This window comes from Oreochromis aureus, linkage group 8, assembly GCF_013358895.1.
Source record: "Oreochromis aureus strain Israel breed Guangdong linkage group 8, ZZ_aureus, whole genome shotgun sequence".
NCBI classification, from domain to species: Eukaryota; Metazoa; Chordata; class Actinopteri; order Cichliformes; family Cichlidae; genus Oreochromis; species Oreochromis aureus.
In genome coordinates, this window is record NC_052949.1 from 28,080,902 (window position 1) to 28,100,158 (window position 19,257).

At 38.0% G+C, this 19,257-nt stretch overlaps 1 protein-coding gene across 1 annotated transcript in view; it reads right to left on the reverse strand.

Moving 5' to 3' along the window:
• ca10a (carbonic anhydrase Xa) overlaps positions 1-19,257 on the reverse strand; it is a 305,283-nt gene that overhangs the window by 187,925 nt on the left and 98,101 nt on the right. The window contains exon 3 of the mRNA XM_039616256.1: positions 7,803-7,945. Coding sequence (XP_039472190.1) covers positions 7,803-7,945 — 143 coding nt within the window. The remainder of the gene's footprint in view (positions 1-7,802; positions 7,946-19,257) is intronic.

Below are 19,257 nucleotides of genomic sequence, written 5' to 3' on the forward strand. Positions count from 1 at the left end.
GTTTCAGCTCTGGCCCCAAATGTCAGCCTAATGTGTACCTTAATCAAGCCATGTAATAACAACATGTGCCGTAACATAATAGTGCAAAAGTAGCATGATGAAACTCTGTTCAGACAGTGAATGCACTGATTCTTATATAGCGCTTTTCTACTCTCCTGGATTACTCAAAGTGCTCTATACAACACTGTGCTCTAGCACACTCTTGACATGCAGACTGGAGGAGCCAGTTAGTTGATCGAACCACTAACCTTCCGATCAGTAGATGCCCTGCTCTACCTACTGAGCTACAGCCACATAATCATGAGTAAACACTCACTAGGTTTTGGATAAACTGTACACTCACAAACCTGTCAAACCTGCATTTTTAACGTTGGCTACCATAGCAGTATAGTATTGCAACATGGCATTTGGGTCTTCTAACTAAAATAGGAAAATAGGAACATAAATAGTGTAGAGCTGGGCGATATAAGATTTTTTCATATCACGATATGCTTTTTTCATTTCAGGCGATAACGATATATATCACGATATAAGCCAAATAACTATATATGTAAGATTTAAATGTGATGTCGCTCACAAATAAAATGTGAAATAATCAGAAGCTTATTTTGATTTAAATATTCATTTTCCATAATAAGTTCAACAGGGCAGATGTACTTAAAATGAGGCTTCAGTTTTATGGTAAAAATGGTAAATGGCCTGCATTTGTATAGCGCTGTACTCAGTCCCTAAGGACCCCAAAGCGCTTTACACTACATTCAGTCATTCACCCATTCAGGCACACATTCACACACTGGCAATGGCAAGCTACGTTGTAGCCACAGCTGCCCTGGGGCGCACTGACAGAGGCGAGGCTGCCGGACACTGACGCCACCGGGCCCTCTGACCACCACCAGTTTTATGCAAAATAAAGGCAAATATTACAATCTACACAAAAGGCAGCCGCTAAAGCGTTTAAGTTTCAAAATAGAACAAACAAAACAGACTACTAAATTGTCAGTTCCACTTAGAAACAAAATATTAATTCTAAAAATAAATCTTAGTTTATTTTACAGAAAAAGAGACAAAATTGACCAACTTACATAATATTGCTTTGGAAGCGCTGTCTGAGAGAAATGTTCATGTCCAGGGAGTTGGTAACGAGGATCCATTACCTTAATTAGCTGCTTGAATCCTTCATTTTCAACCGTGTTTATTGGTAGCATGTCTTTAGCAAGACAGTAAGCTATGGCATTCGTTATGTTGCTATGGCTCTTACCTTTTTTGTCATATGGTAAGACGCTGGCGAAAGCCGACTCAATTGACTGTTGCTGCTTCACAGGGATTCCCCTGGTTGTTTTCGATGACGAATTAGCGCTTTCAGTCAGAGATTGAGCGTGCTCCAGTGGGTGGCACTGCTTCAGGTGATAAAAAAGGTTTGTTGTATTTCCAGACTTTGTGGGAACATGCTTTCAGCACAATTTACAGTGCGCGTTACGCTGTTTTTGTCAGACTTCAAATAGCCGAAATACCTCCACACTCACGGAACTTCTCTGGCCTTTCCTTTCGACAATCTCTCCGACATTGGAACCGTCATCTGTGTTCCCTTCGGTATTCTGGTCACCAAAAACCCGGCACGGCGGCTGTCTGATTCTCAAACAAATACACACGTGCGCCTTGGCACTTGAGCTGTACGTAACAAGTTACGTGACGCTGCGGCTGTGATTGGTTCGGCTCTGCGCTACTTAATTTTTATTGGCTATTGGTTTTTTTTATAAGACAGGAAGAGAGAGATGAGGTCTATCGCAATAGTTTCATTTTTCTATCGAGAAAAAGTTATTTCGCAATACATATCGTTATCGTTTTATCGCCCAGCTCTAAAATAGTGCTATCTTGCCAGACCTGGCCCACATCTGGTTGACATACACCCTGCCATGACACCAGCCAGTCAGAAGTGCCAGCTTGATGCCGGATCCAGGCCAGACCTGTTTTCTATAAGCCTGGGTCACATAAACCAAACTATAATCAGGCCAGATGTGGCATGCTATCACATAAACAGTGGCATCTACGCCAGGCCTGGTCTGTATCTGGATAAAATAGCACTTACCATGCCAGAAGTCAGCCAGCAGTGTCGGCTTGAAATATCTTTTCTCTTTGTGCCCGATCCGTAATGGGTTTGTGAAACACGGGAACATTGGAAGCATTTCTGCAAAATTCTAACTCTCTTAAAAGTCATGTTGCTTGCAGTAAATCGATTTATATAGTAAAACAGTTAAAAAAAAAATACTGAGAAAAAATTGCTATATTTTTTGTTATAAGCACACAGATTTTCAACAGGTTTTGGGCTCAGTCGGATTTGTTTTTGCTCATAGTCGTAAAAGTTTAAAATTCTTTTTTTAATTAAGGTTTTTAGGAGCTTGTGTCATTGGGTTTACTCCACACACTGTCAAGTAAAGCTAGAAGCTGGCGTAGCGTTAGGTTTCGGTGTGTAATTGATTCAATAATCTAAAAAATATATATTTAAAAAAAGAACACTCACTTGTGCTGACACACCATTGACAAATAAGTTCACACTCATTTGTTGATGGCTTAAGTAAAAAAAAAAAAACAGACAGCACTAATGCTAGTGGGTTTGCATGGTTACGTTAACAGATACAATTACTGCCCACACATGGCCATATCATCTCTCTGTGCAGGCAGCTGATTTAGCTGCATTAACAGAAGTTCTTGAATGGGCAAAAAAGAAAAAGTTAACTGTCGACACCAGGGATGTCAAACTTATTTTAAATCACGAGGCATACACAGGCCATTTTGATCTTATTTGTCCCAGACCAGTGAACTTCCAATTTATGGCAGTATACAGAAGTTTACTTCAAACATTATGTCTTTCTACATTATAACGAAATACGACTGTGGTAAATGAAAAAAATCTGTCAGCATTACTCTTTCCAAGCAAAAGCTTGTCATGTGATTCTATTTGTTGATTTCAGTTGCATTTGATACTGTTCATCCATACCTGGTGGTCTGAAAGCTCTTAAATTTAGAAATAAATTCCTTAATTATCAAATGGTTTTAATCTTTTTTTTTTTGGACAAGAAAGTCTCAAAAAGTTAGGCTTGCAACAGCTAAATATTGCAGAACAGGGTTGGCCCAAAGAGCTGAGTTCTCTTCCCACTTTCACCTTGTATTGATAAAACAAAAGACAATATATTTGACCCTATAGGTATATGGATACATGGTTTAAATGGAAAAACCATGTTAGACTTTGTTTTCCTTGCAGATTCACATCATTTGGAGTATGTTTCAAGGTTAGGAGTTTTTCACATTTTGGGAAAGGAAAGGTGTTTTGATGACCCCAGATCTTTTAAGTTTTTTGAAGGGAAATACATAGAACCAAAAGCTTATTTAGATACGTAGCCATTAGCCTAGTCATGTCTCAGTAGGAGGGGCAGTATCTATAATAAATGAAACTGTCTGTCTAGCACAGATCTGCCGCTGGAACGAGAGAATTTTAATACAACAGCAAAAAGCATTAGACACCAAGCAGGCAAAGTTCTTTGTGTTACTCGTAAACGAGGGAGGCCCGAGCCAAGTGTCGTTCCTTCCACTTGACTTCAGTTGCTCTTGTCTGCTCCCTCGTAACACTGCTCTTTTATTGAGGTTACATGAATATGCATAGGCTCATTAACACATGACGTCTTACATAGGTATACATGTGAACAAAGAGTACCGTCTATGTGTGTGTGTGTGTGTGTGTGTGAGGGGTCAGAATGTGACCCCATTAACGACTTCCCTAAACCTGCTGGTCTGGAAGTCCAGCAGTTCATCTAAACAAAAGGCACTAAGACTAAAACAGATATGGATGTATTTGCTATACCATATATCAGTAAGAGAAGATATAACCTCTTCCCATGACCCTAGGATCTGAGTGTGTATGCCAGAACACTCTGGAATGCACACACAGTCTTTGCAGACTACTAAGGATCAGACCCCTATCAATATGACATCGATTATAAACTCTGAGCATATATGAGTAAATATTTCTAAGCATAAATGACAATCAACCATATAAACCTGACAGAAACCTTTACAAATTATGAAAAAAAAATCAAAGAAATATCTTATAGAGACAAGTAGATGTATACCTGAACTAGAGCCATTCTCCAGGTAGGAAGTAGAAGCAGAACTCTCCCATTTCATGAGACACATATTATAAAATAAATGTACTGGTGGCTAACATTTCCCACCTCAAACTAACATTCCAGTACATAGCACATACCTCACATGAGTAATGACCTTAAACATAACAAATGCTGAAGAGGTAGTAGAAATAGAGACGGATTACACTGACAAAAAAAAAATGTGTTTTGGACTGCCTCCAAAATTAATGTTTCTAGGTGTGCTGTGTGCACCTGCTAGGCCAACCTTGGTTACATCACCTTTTCGACTGAGATCGGTAATGGTCCAACAGTTGTTTAGAAGCACTTCACTGCCCCTCAGGGAGACCTGTAAATCTCTTGATTATTTTTGCCCACCTGTAAAACTCCAACCCCCTCTTAATGCTAAAGGTTATCATGGAAATTACAATGTTTTTATGGGAATGGGCAAGGCCAGGACCTGCATGACCTAAGCTGGTGCAATGTCACCTATGACATGACACGAGCCACTTCCCCTTACAACAGGATTGGTTTGTAAACCATACCACCGGAAGGGCTAATGTATGGTGGATCATAAACTGATAGCTAGACTCCCCTCTTAAAGGAAAGAAACCTGTGCCCTAGCTTCTCTGATCATGCATTTTAAGATTTTCACCCTCCCAGACTTTGAGCAATTGACCCAAGTCGCAAAGGAGTGAGAAATGGAATAAACAAAACGGGAATTATCTTCCCTAGAGTCTGAAGGTGTGTACATCCATGCCATTGGTGTTCCAAGGAGAGTGCCTGACGAGTTAAAAGCTAGAAATCAAATGGCTGCAGGGTTTGAGTCAGTCTTTTTCTGGTGGGTGACAATAAAAATGTAGATTGAATTATATACCTCTATTCAACAGAGTTTTCTGAATCACACTTTGGATGCAATGAAAGGGCTTTCTGAGCAGCTGCGTGCAACTTCTCTGAAGACAGAGTAGTATAGTTTTAGATGTGTTACTGGCAGAGGTGGGGCGGGGGATATGCATGATGTAAATAGGGCTTATAATGACACTGCAGACAGTACGGAAGTGTAATGCAATAATGACAGAAGCAAGATAAGCCTGATGTATTAGCAGAAAAACACAATACATTGCATTTTGTAAACTATTATGTAGGAGTATAGCAAAAAAAGGAGGGAAATTATAGAAAAATTATTAAAGCTCAGCAACACGCTCTAAAATTAAAGCTCTTTCCAGCTAAAGGAATGAATCTCTATCGCTCTGTTCCTCTAATATGTCTATTTCTCCGACCTTGTTGTGGCCACCCTGCTATCTGTTATCATGCAGCTAACTGTTTCTTTATAACCGCGTCACACACATATGTTCCCAGGACAACACTGAACGAAGTGTACAAATAAAAGTCACAGGATTGCCCCAGCAAGCACTCGTATAGACATTTGCTTCCTTGCAAGTAAATACACGCATTGGAACTCACTACTCTGTGTGTTTCACTTCATAAGAGAATCATTTCATTTCTAACAGATAGTTAACCTCTGCCACTTTGGGTAACAAGGTGCTAATTCTCATGTCAGCTGCTTCACATTAAGCAGCAAACCACCCTAGTACAATGAAGTAATTGCTCAGTGAAGCCAACCGAACCACATATTTTGACTCCACCACACCCGACACCCTCTGCTCCTTTGCTGTGTCTAGAAATTATGAAAAGTTTTAAACAGAAACACTGACAAAGCTCTAGCAGAGCCCAACACCTTCCAGAAGAAGACCGGAAACAGCTAAAAAATACACTACAGGCAGTTAAAGCAACCAGTTTGCCTAATGCTTTGCTTAGGGTGTGCTGGCATGTAACAGGATGAACAATCATTTGCTACCTTCACATCTGCATTTTGGGGAGCAAACGCAACTTTTTTGAGTAGATTTCCCAGCCAAGCTTGGGACAGTTACAGATGCAGGTGAGGGTCATTGCCACACAGATTGAGGCTTGCAATGAACCAGCACCAGGTCTTCTTTACATGTGTGGCATGACCAGAGCATGCCCCAGCTGTCTGAACTGGATCTGGCAACATTTCCTAATGTTAATTATTGTTTTTTGTTGATTATTGTTTGCTACAGTCTTCAGAGACATTAAAAGCAGATATTCCTTCAAGAATAAATACCTGTTTATGACTAAGAGAGACAACGACACCTATGGGCAATTTAGATTCACCAATTAACATAACTCCACTAACTGCATGTTACTGTTGGAAAAAGCTAGAGTACCTGGAGAAAGGTCACACAAACATGGAGAGAACATGCAAACAGGGGAAGAACAAAAAAGGAGAACAGGAAAAGAAATGCAACAACATAGCAGCATCTCTCAAATTTAGTGCCTTTATTTTAAAACCAACAGGTTTTGCACTATTGGAGATTTTTGCTGTGAGAGTGGGCTACTGACAGTTAATTACAATCAATCTCTTTCCAGAGGTCTTTGCATGCTGTGATCAACATGTTTCCCACCTCTGAAAAGTTTGTTTTTACCTTCATGACCAAATTCAAAAGAGCAAATAAACAATAAACTCACCAACCAAAACTGACTTAAAAAACAAAACCAAAAAGTTAATGAAAGCTGTCATTTTAGCTGCAAAACATATTGTTTTGCATGTTACATGATGTAGATTGCAGTTTTTGTGTTTTTGTTTGTTTGTTTAGTTTTTTTCTTGCATTTGGAAAATAGTTCCGATAGCCACATAAGCATCACATTATGTTAGCTATTAGTTTTTATATTATATTAAAACTAAATTGCACTTTCTGTTAAGACACCTGGATGTTATGTATTTAGTTCATTTTGGTTAGGAAAGTCTCAGGGTTGCCAGCCCCTTACTGATTAACCACAACATATAACCACAACCAGTTCCCTTTCGGATATAAGTTTTGCAAGACATGTACAATGCAACTGACTATTTTAATCACAGAGTTCACAACCAATTCCACCTTGTTTCTCTGTGTGCAGATGGATCTACAATGAATCCTAAATAATTAAAATGATTAAAAATCAAGGAAAACACTTTATTTCGAGATCCGTTAGATGAAGACATGTACTGTAGCAGTATACCATAGGTGATAATCTGCAATGCATCCCGTTTGCACTATCACTGCCCAAGGCTAACACTGTACTCTGCTAGAATATAAACATAACAACTAATCATAGCATTCATTTCAGAATGCAAGTGTGCATTTTTGAAAACACACCATCTGTGAATTCTTCTTAATTAGCTGCTGTCATATGGCACATGATCAAAAAGAGTCCTGTCCTTGTACACCACGGTACAGGGAAGATCACAAAAGAAACCACTGACTAAAGCACTGTTAGGCTGCAGGATATCATCTGTGAAGCTTTTAAGATAAAGTCGAAGCTTTTCTTGAGCCAGAACATAAGGATTGTGTATTGCTGAATGGGTGAAGTGAGCTGCACTTTATCTTAAGGAGCTTGCATTGTCTGCCAACATAAACAACAGTTGGTACCACTGATCAGGGACACACACCTTGTCAACCAACAATAGTTGTACAACAGCAACCAACACAATAGCATTAGATAAATGTAGTGCGACATCATAGAGGTGCAAAGAGCATACAAAAGAAAGAGAGCACCAGCATCCATCAAGCAGACAACTGAGAAAAACATTAACATATGTTTCTTTACCTTGCGTCTGCCAGTGTTCAGCTTTATGGGTGTAAGGAAGGGGTCGAAGATCATGTGGCTGGTCTCGATGTTCACTGGCGACTGCCTCTTCCCTACTGAGCATAGGTTCCAGGCTGAATTTACCAGCCCCCAGAATGATGGCACTGCAACACAAAATACAAGAGCAGGTGATCATCTGCACTGATGAGATAGTGAGACCTTTGCACAGAGGTCACACAGTAATGGCTAGGGATGGGAATTGAGAATTGATTCTTGTTGAGAACTGGATCCCAGTAGTTCACTTATTTGGAGTTGTTAGTCTGCTTGCCTATTCATTCCACTTATGTGTTACATTTTCACTTTAACAGTAGTGAGGTCTACAGCATGGATATGGACATTACTTTTATTTTTATTCTACAAAAGGATGAGAGTGTGATGGTAAAGTGCAAACTGCAGTTGTTTCAGCACAGAAACAACTGCATTATGCTACTAACACAACTTGGGCTCTTTGCAAGTGTCTGTACAGATAGCATGCTAACAATAAGCTAGAGAAGAACCCAGAGTGATGTTAAAGCAGCCAGACCCTGAACTTCAAAAGGTAACAAACACATAAACAGTCAGGCTGCAGCCTCTTTTTGTACCCTTACAATCAGTTATCAGACAATGTGCTTGATATCATTTTACGGAGAAACACAAAAGTAGTATAAAAAAATATTTTCCCCAGCAATTACGTAATGTACTACATTATTTAAGAACAGAATAATATGTGTAATACATTACTCTTTTTGAGTAATGGCCCCCAACACTGATTACACCAACCTCCAACAAGTGCAAACATTTGACCAAACAGCATGTAATTAACTTGCATGAATGTAATGTCTGTATGCTGCTTGGTGACTTTCAAAGCGGAACCAGAGAACCTAATGAGACTCAGTAAGGAACTGAATTGGTAAGTGATATCAATAATGGAATCGGAATAACTACATTCATATCAACTCCCATTCCTAGTACTGGCCAATGAGTTTGAGCATTTTTTATAACACAGAACTGCCAAACTCACAGTAAGAGAAATGTAATTAGTAAGCTTTAACTGCTGTGTGCTTTTGATATCTGATAGAAAAACCTAAATGCTGATTGCTTGTAAATTCTAAAGTTTAAATTCAAATTCTAAAGTGACCAGCTTTGCAAAGATTTATAATTTTTATCAAAATACTTTCTCATATACTTTAATATATATCCACACATAAAACAGGGATATATTATATAGAGAGCACTGCACACAACCACATGGCGCTAACGAGTCAACGAGCTAACTGCACTAACGCGTTGACACCATGAAGCCCCATGCATGGGGCGATCTGCACTAACTCGATGTAGTGTTAATGTCATTTTAACGAGATTAACGCTGACAGCACTAGTAACAAGTAGTCAGAAAAAAACTACTCAAGTAAAGTACAGGTACTTGAAAATTCTACTTAAGTACAGTAACAAAGTATTTAAACTTCATTACCTCCCACATCTGGCAAGCACAAGTAACTGAGATAACTGAGATGAAAAAATGGGATTAAGAACATACAAAGCTAGACTAAAAAACATTTTTAAATTAATAATGGGTCAAATAGCTGTAGTAATAACAGGATTATGCTGTTGGATTCATTCATCGGGGACAGGGTGATTGAATCCGAACTGAAGCAGCCAAATACAAGGAGGTCTGTAAATGGCTTCAAAAAGGTCTCTGGTTTATGCATCCCCAAGGGTGCATAAACCAGGGACTGCTGTGATAGGAATTCTAGTCCTAGTTGATATACAAATGGAGCCTATTGAAAATCACACTCAACCACCAATCTCTGCAACATAAATAAAGGATGAAACATGCTACCACCTTGTGAGTAAGGACAAAGTAAAGGTCATGCGCAACACTATAATTGGGGTCAAGTTTAGTGGCATAGTGTATCTACACAGGATACTACGTTATTCTGGTGTGGTTTAGTTTCATTCATATTTTTCCAGAGTGCTTACAGTATGCCATGACTTCTGCCTGTAGCCCAGTCAGCACCACACTGTTATCATATAGCCAGTCAGGAACTGAGTCTGGATGTTATTTCAAAGTGATCTTAAGAATAACTGTGGTCATACTGATCAATGAACATTTAATTTCCAAAAATTATAAAATAATATATAATTCAATTGCATGAGTACTTATGTTTTGAATGAAACTTAATCAGAACCTGATTACATTACGTTTTCAATTAATGTAATTTATCTGTTTATTGAATCGAGCATGATGTAATTGAAGGGCAGATTTTCAGCAACAGAAGCACTGACTGTTTAGGAATTACAGCCAGTTTTATACATTTTTCCACAATAAGAAAAACAGAACAAGCCCACAGGTTATATTTACATGACCTTTTACAACAGCACTTACGATCATAACAGGATAAGAATAAAGGGGACATTGTTGCAGAGCCATAATCTCAACATATAGTGAAGGTGGGGGTGGATGGATGACAAGCCTCTACTGTAAATGTAAGTAAGAAAGGGTCTTAGTCTCCATCTCTCTTGGAACATCTCAGCTCCTATATTATTGCATAGTGTATGGGCAGAAATCTGTGCCATCAGAAACTGAATTTGAATAAGTTAAATTTGAATTTGAATTGCTCAGATTGAATCTGAATTGTAACTTGAATAAATGCTTTTGAAAACTGAATTTGAATTAGTCTAATTTGAAATTGAATTTATGGTTTGAAAATGATCATCACTAAATTGAAATTGAATTTTATATATTGAAAATGAATTCATTTGCTTTGAAACTGCATTTTATCCTTTAAAAATTCAGCTCTCGAATAATTTCAGTTTCACTCTCACCATTCAGTTTCAGTTCTACAATTCATTTTCAGTTCCAAAATTCAGTTTTTTGGAACTTACATCCGGTTCCGGTTCAAGAGTAAACGAGCGCAGATTAATAGAACTACGTTTTACTAGCGGACCGAAAGTGTTACTGACGGGAATCTACAGCGTCTTGAGCTGAATTAAGACTTCAGAAGTCATTCGTCATGTCGAATGACCAGCGGATAAACTCTCAGGTTGGTAATAAATGTATTACATGTATAAGAACAAACGTCATATTAACAATTGATAGCCGTACAGTAACTTTTATGCTTATTGTAGCTGTTAGCTAAAAACGCTAATTTGGCCTAGTTTGCCCTGGATTTAGCTTTGACAAACAAATATGATCGACTGTTTCTAGTAGAATTCCAAAGTTGTCATCTTGTACCCTGTCAGAGCCCTGTATGCTTGCAGAGACCCCTACAGCAGGGAAACATGCAAAACAGTGTCCAAACCTTTGTATTTTAGCTTTATTTATGTCTTACACAGCATCTCAACTCTTTAGCTAACTTACTAACTGTAGCTAAAGTAAATAGTTAGTCTAATTCATTAGTGCAGCATTACTGGATCACCTCTCACCCCGCTCATCAAGCAGGTGTGGTTTAACCATCCTGAGATGAATTGTAGCCTGTTGGCTACAATAGTGTTGAAAGTTAGGCGGATCTAGTCCTTTATCCTTTGTAGCGTTTTTAAGCTAATAAGCGGGATTTAGGAAGGAATTTAGAAATAAACAATTCCAGAGAAAACCAGTCTGATAATGGTTTACTTGGGATCATTGAAAATAAATAGTTGATTCTTGGCCAGACCATCATTTGTATTGAAACAACCCATCCCATGAGTGATATGGGTAGAGATTTCCTCTAGCCAGATCATCTGCTACTTTCTTTAAAAGTGGGATGTGGTTTAATGTAGTTAAATCTCCAAGCATAGGAGAGGTATTAATACGTAAATATTTAATATTTCCCAATTGCAGTGGGGTGGAAGAATAATTATGGAAGAAGCAATTAATCGGAAGAACTGTAGATTTTAACCAGTTTATCGAATAATCTGAAACTCTTGAAAAAAGAGTTTATTAAGTAATTACCTCAGAGAGAGTGGTTTGTGAGTGTCAGAGAAAAAGTAACACATCATCTGCATAGAGACTGATCTTATGTTCTACACTCTTGCATTTTATACCCTTAATCGCTATAGCCTGTCTAATTCCTGCTGTTAGTGGTTTGATAAAAACTGCAAACACTGAAGGGGCGAGTGGGATCCCTGCCTGGTGCCCCTCTGGAGAAATAAGCTGGAGGATGTTTGGTCATTTGTTCTGACACAAGCTGTTTGGGAAATGTATAATATTTTTAAACAGTTTATGAAAGAGTTTCCAAAACCAATTTGTGTAAAGTTAGAAATTAAAAATTCACAGGCCTTTTCTGCATCTAGAGACAATATTGTGGTTTCAGTGTTTTTACTACATGGATAGTCTACCAAATTAAGTAATCTACATGTATTTGTTGATGAGTGCATGCATTATATGAAACCAGTTTGGTCAGGATGTATTATGAGGGGGGTTATCTTCTCTAATCTCTTTGAGAGAGCTTTGCAGATTATTTTAAGGTCCACATTCATAAGGGATATTGAACGATAGCTGGTGGGTCTTTGCCTGGTTTTAGCAGGAGACTAATGTTGGCAGAATTCATATTTGGTGGTAGCCTGCCATTTTCCTTGATTTCCTGCAGCAGTCTGTGGAATACCGTTACCAGAATTGTCCAGAATTCTTTGTAGAATTCTGCTAGAAATCCATCTGGATCTGGAGCCTTATTATTGGGCATACTTTTCGGGGCTTCCTGGAGTTATTACAATGTCAGTGTTGAATCCAGTGCTATTGCTTGACTATCTGGTCATTTCGGAAAGGTTAAGTTGTCAAGAAATGAAAAAAGAAGTTTTGTTTGCTTGATGGGTTTATCTGTGGTGAATATAAAGTTTTATTCAAGTCCATAAAAGTGTTGTTTATTCTTTCAGGGTCATATACTGTCTGTTCAAGTTAGGTCTTTAATGGCACATATATTTGTTTTTTATTTATTTATTTTTAACTGGTTAGCTACAAATCGACCGGATTTGTCACCATGTTCAAAATTTTGTATAGGAAATCTTTGTACTAAGAATTGTGTTTTTTTTTATTCAATAATTTACTTTTACAATTACAATTTCACAAGTGTAAAAAAGCATCTGTACATAGATTTTGCTCAAGGTATACTTATTGAATCGCATCATGAATCAGAATTATTAATTCTTCTTATTATTAATTATTATACTTAAATATTAGGAGTTTCACAGTTACACTTAAGCATGGTTACACTTTAGAAATAGATTTATACCATATCCCTGATCTATGCCTCGCCACAATTATATGGCAGAGGTGGACAGATACTTAGTATGGGTTTCTATATGTATGTGTGGACCTTCCTATACTATGTAAAATTTACTCAGTTAGCCAAAAATGAATGCTTTGTAATGCTTCTGAAAAACAAAACTAAACAAGAAAACAGTTTAACATGATACACATGATCAGAATTTGGAGCCAGCGCGCAGTCTGAGTGAATGTGGAATTTTATTTTTTGATTTCCATATTTGAAAATGGTGTTGGGATTTTTAAAGTAAAAAACTGAGTGGAAGGTCCAAGTACAGCTCAAAATGAATGCTGAAGATGAATGCAATTGGGATTGTTCACTAGACCATCTGTTGTTTTGCAGTGTAGGAGGTGTCCCAGGCCCCCACAGGATTTTCCCCCTTTCAATTACTGTTTGGCAGGAGGCCAAAGTGGGTGTTTGACCTAATTAAAAAAAAAACTGAGTGGAAGATCCAAGTCTAGCTAAGAATGAAATTCAATATGTTCTGGACCTGAGAGTAAAGCTATACACAGTGGGGAGGTTGTCATGGGAGAATTTGTTCCAGGCCCAGGAACGTCAGCAGTGCCTATACAACAGAGGGGGTAGGCTAAGACAGTTTTCACTGGGTGACAAAGGGTGACACTGTATTGCTCAGGTCGACCACCCTGTGGTATACATCACCCGAAAACTGTTGGAGCAAGAGGCCAGGTATAGTCTAGCAGAGGAGTGCCTGACTATACGGTGGGTGGTCGACTCTCTTCATTATTACCTTCTGGGATACCCATTCACCCCCCATTCTGATCATACCCCAGTGTAGTGGCTCCATCGCATGAAGTATGCCAAATGCCGAAATCGCTTGTTAATATCTGGCTCTCCAGCCTTTAGTTTTTTGATTAAAAGAAAATAATTTAAAATTTAAAATAACTTCTGCTTAAATGCATTTAGAAACAGAATTTACAGCTTTTAAACACAAGATTTAGAGCTTGTTTTGAGAACACCTGAAGGCATCGTGATTACAGTGGGTGTTCATGTGTGTCTGGCTGCCGAGGGAAATGGTCAGTGACAGCGGGTCGTGTTTGTGCTTGTCCTGTGACGCTGGGATAATCCTGCTGGCCCAGCAGTGTGCGAGTGCCTCATTAGCACTGCCCAGTCAACAGAACAATAAACATGCCAGTCAAGATAACGCCTCCTGTCATATTGTTAATGGTTTGGGATATACCAGCTGGCGGCCAGGAGAGGCTTTCACTCTCAGGGGTGGAATAACATAAAATATAAGGGTAAACTGAAGCTAGGCGATGGATGAAACAGTGGAAGAGGATGTGGACTACTCTGTGGACTACTCAAAGTAAAGCAGAGACATTAGAGAGTACTGGTTAGGAAGTGTCACCTAAAAGTTCAGGAAAAAAGGCTGTCTAAACAGAATTATGATTAAGTGAATGGGAATGATTCCTCTAAGTACAGACAGAGACCACAGATTGCCACAGTGGTTTAAAAAATATCTGTGAAACCAAGCCTTTCGTCCTTTCAAATAAATTAACAATATAACAATATGTGATACATTAATAACATAAGTGAAAACTGGAAATTTCCAGTAGGTGTAAATGTCTTTCCAGTGTATTAACCCCTTCCACTGTAAGTACAGGGACTAGCTGCATGTGTCAGACTAGCAGTGTGTGTGTGCGTGTGCGCGTGTGTGTAAGATGAAAATGTATTCATGTTGACTGACTTGCTTTATATGCAGACAGGAGAGCAGCCGTGGGAAGTACAAATACTTAATTACCGTACTTGAGTAGAACTTTCATGTATCTGTACTTGAGAACATTTTTTCTGACAACTTTTTACTTTTACATAAATTTGGCACAACACTGGAATGAGCGTAATGTCATGGAAGATCTACAGGGAAGTTGCAGTATTTCAGCATCTAGCTAGCCATACAAAAAGAAGCTAACTTAAATCATTGTATCAAAAATCTTACCAGTCTGTCTCAGCTACCGCAGTGAATCCAGTCCGCTAATTTAGTGACCTGTTAACTTATTAGGTAACTGTGCCACTGAGTGAGAACTGCGTTGCTGACATTTCACTGAAATCACTTGAAAAAGAGAACTCTAAAGAAAATTTGAATACTTATTGTGATACAAATGATGTTTTAAGCTGTCGACAATGATGAATGTTTTTGCAGACCTTGTAGCAGTTGTTACTTGACTTTCAGTGAGTGTTCAATCCTGCCCACACACATTTCAAAAGTAAACAACTGCAGACAGGTGGGGGGACCACCATATTTGACATAAAATTACCTCACTAGTGAAATCTTTATGACAAATTTTTTTTTAGAAAATTTAAAAAAACCCAAAAAAACAGTTTAGTTGACTCTTTTTAAGGACTGCAGTTGGTACACATTTTTGTAACGCCCCAATAAATTCACTATAGCAACATCATTATTTTTAAGTCAGTTTTTTTTAAATGTTTACATACTTATGTAATGTTTCAAAAAGAAATTAAAACATCCAAAAACAGTGAGAGTGTTGTTTTATGTTCTAATGTTTAATTTTTAAAAAAATTAAAGATTCAAGATAAAAGATCTTGAATCTTGAATTAAAAAATTGTATTGGTTATTCATAAAGAAGAAAGCTTTGTAACTATCCCAATTACATGAAAGAGGAAGTGGGATGGTCTGGGGCTGTTTTGCTGAATCCAGAGTTGGTGACTTGTACAGAGCGAGAGGCACGCTGAACCAAAATGGCTACCACATAAACTGATTCCATTATTTCTTTTTTCACTCCAATTGCTTATTTGTACTATACTTTCATTTCAGAGTGCAATGAGACATTAAACTGCATAATTTTCAGTAAAAAACTGAAAAAAATTGGGGTGTTCTAAAACTTTTGACTGGTAGTGTACCACGGGATAGTGACCGCAGCATGCACAAGACTACTCCTGACTTACGCTTTGCTTGGTGCAGCGGGAAACCATTATTATGTGGCGCAAGCAATAGACATGAATGGGTTTCAGTGCACAGCGTTGTGAGGCGTCCTATGTGAAAGGGCCTTCAGTGTATAGTATGGCACCAATGTCTGAACACACCTTTCCTAATCTGCTTCTCCAGAGCAATCCAGGCTGTCAGTGGTGGCTCATTTAAACTAAATCAGCAAAAATACTTTTGACTGAATTATCTGGCATCACAAAATACTGTGGACATTTTCCTGTTATGACACAACATTAATGACAAATTAATACTTCCAGGACTTATCTTGCTCTAGAGTCAACAAGTCAAGAAAATATAAGATGTTTCGATGTTTCACAAGGTAGTGACTCGGCCACATGACAAAAGTACAGATAGCCTGACTTGATTGCTTATCTGTTGATCCACATAACCATAATGGGTAATCCAACATGCCTACCTTTATCACCTGTTATTTGTCATTTTGGTCTTAAATGACATATATGAGAATTTCCAGTTTAAAAGAGCACCACCGGTTGCTATTAAAAATGTCTTCAGCCCATGGCTCTGCTATTTGAGTATTAGATTTTCTTTTGCAAATTTAAAAAAATATATATAATTTTTCAAAGAAACACAACCAATTCAGTAAAACAAAAAGACAACAGTGAAAAATTTTGAATGTAGTGAACTACAGCACTATATTAGCAACTTATCCTTATCTGAGTTTTAGCTTTATCCCTCCTGAACATTTGATCCACAGAGAGACTCGGTTATTTTCAATATTCATTTTTGGCATTTCAGGGCAAATCTCGCCACCTGCCACCCTGATAAACACCTTGCAACTCAAGGAAATCATGCCTTTATCCTCAGAGGAAGGTTTTCAGTCACTATCTAGCCACAGTGGTGAGTAGAAAATCAGGAACAAATGGAGTAACAATTGCAGTAATAACTTCATAAAGGTAAAAATATCCACAACTCAACTTAATCCGCTATTAGCAGATAGCTATGCTGTGGAGATGACTGTATTAAAAAAGAGTGGATGTCTTAAAGGAAAATGTAAACATAATGACTTCAAGGGTTAATGAGGATAACCCACCAATAAGGCTGTATTTTACACAACAGAAATGAGTGAAGCAACCTCTTTGTATGTGGCAAAATGAATCTGAGCTTGAGCTTTTCTTCCAGTTTCCTACCTTTGTATCTCCATTTCAATCAATACAGTGGCTGGGCCAATTCAACACTTTAAATATTTGCATTTTTTTACTGTTCACTAGACTAAACGGAGAACATGTACAAGCAAGTATGTATGTGGGATTATATGTCGTTTTAAATCCTTAGGAAAATGTGCAGAGGTAATCTCTACCTCACTCTCTCGGGTCATCTGATTCTCAGTCTAGGGAACACTTCAACCATGAGTCTATCCAGATGAATGAAGAAGATGATTAAAACTAGCCGTGGCCCTGTATCTAATCCTCAGGGGTCAAAATGTAGCATCTCTTGAAGCAAATTAGAGAAGCAAGGTGCAAAACCAGAGTTTTCAACAGTGTTTGCTTTGTCTGTCAAAACAAATAGAATCTCATCAAGCAAGATAAAAATTCACCCTGAACAATCAATACATTTTCAAAATGTGGCACTTGACTTAAAGACCTGTTTGATGCTAATGCTCTCTTTTAACCCTTTTTCAATCATCAGCTATGAATTTCTAAAACAACCTTTAAACTGAAAATAAAAGACAAAAAATTTCCAGTGCTAATCGCTTGGCCAAGCTCCTGAAAAGGTCCCGTAATAGAAATTGTGTCTTTCATGTGCCCATAAAGGAGACTTCAGTCCCACCAAACAATTACAGTCCATACTGTATACATCTTCTACAAATGCTTATTTCAGGTGAGAAATATTAATAACTGCTTCTCAGACTCTGTCTGCCACTGTGTGGGTTGTTTTAAGCATAATGGTACCCGAGTGACAGTATCAACGCTGCTCTTCCCTCGTTCTCCTTCCCACACCCACTCATATACAGATACACACTGTTCGTGCTAATGAAGCGACAGAGTATTAGAGCTGAAAGCCTTGGCTGCTTGCTGTTGTTGGCAGTATTGAAAAGCTTTTCTCTCCCTCTGGTAAACAGTCACACACTCACTTACAGGAGGATTGTGGGTGAACAACCTACAGGTAATAATAATGTGATTTGTTCAAGAGCCTTGTAAAAAAAAAAATCCCTAAAAGAAGGTCAGAAGTCAGTAACAGCTCCAAGAAATATAACTGATTTGGACTTTTGCTAAATCATGTTTCAGCACTAGACATGTGCAGCAATCAGGGGTTTAGGATGTGCTTACTTACTAAATTACTTTTTTAGTTTATTCAGGGTTTCAGCACTGACTTACTGAAGGATTTTGTATTCCAAACGCACCCTGTGGTCAGTCTGAATGACGTTTAACAATGTGAATATATCAATGTTTGTCTTTCCAATAATTTTTTTCCATTTAATGAGTTTCTTGTTGTACAAATTTACAAAACTTCAAATTACACTAATAACTCCAGACAAGTAGACAAGTAATTCTAAACATTACTGTCTCGATTTTACTGTTTAACAGCTATTTTTTGTAAGAATTTCCTGAGAAACAAAGGACAGAAAAAACTGCATCACTGGCTATTCTAAATTGTCCATTGGTGTAAATATGAGTGTAAATGGTTGTCTGTGTCTCTGTGTTGGCCCTGTGGCAGGCTGGTGACCTGTCCAGAGTGTATCCAGCCTCTCATTTGATTGTATCTGATCTAGACCACCTGAAACCCTGAATGTATAAGTGAAAGAGAATGGATGGATTTGTTGGTGCCTTTAATACAATGACATTTGATTATGTTGGGTTTTTTATGAGAAGAAAAATATGCTCAAATTATAAGTTTTCACAATTTATTATCAAATGATCAGAATTTCACATTTGTTTTACATAACGCCATGGACCTCCATCTCTCTGGCTCAGAGACAAAGCTTTTATATTTCACATAAGTCTCACCACTGTTAGATTCTGGAGGAATATCATCTAAAGAGTTTTGAAAATGTTTAATTATTTTCCAATTTGTGTCTTAGTCTGCTTTTGGACAGTCAGTCTTGTCTGTGAAAGCCTGAACTCAACAGAATGCCCTGCCTGATATCATTAAAAGCTGCATCTCTATCACCACCTTTAAAAACAAACTAAAAAATCCTTTGACAGATGCACAGATCTGTAAACTGTAACATTTTTTTCATTTTTAGTCTATGTGGGGTGAATGTGCAAGATGATAT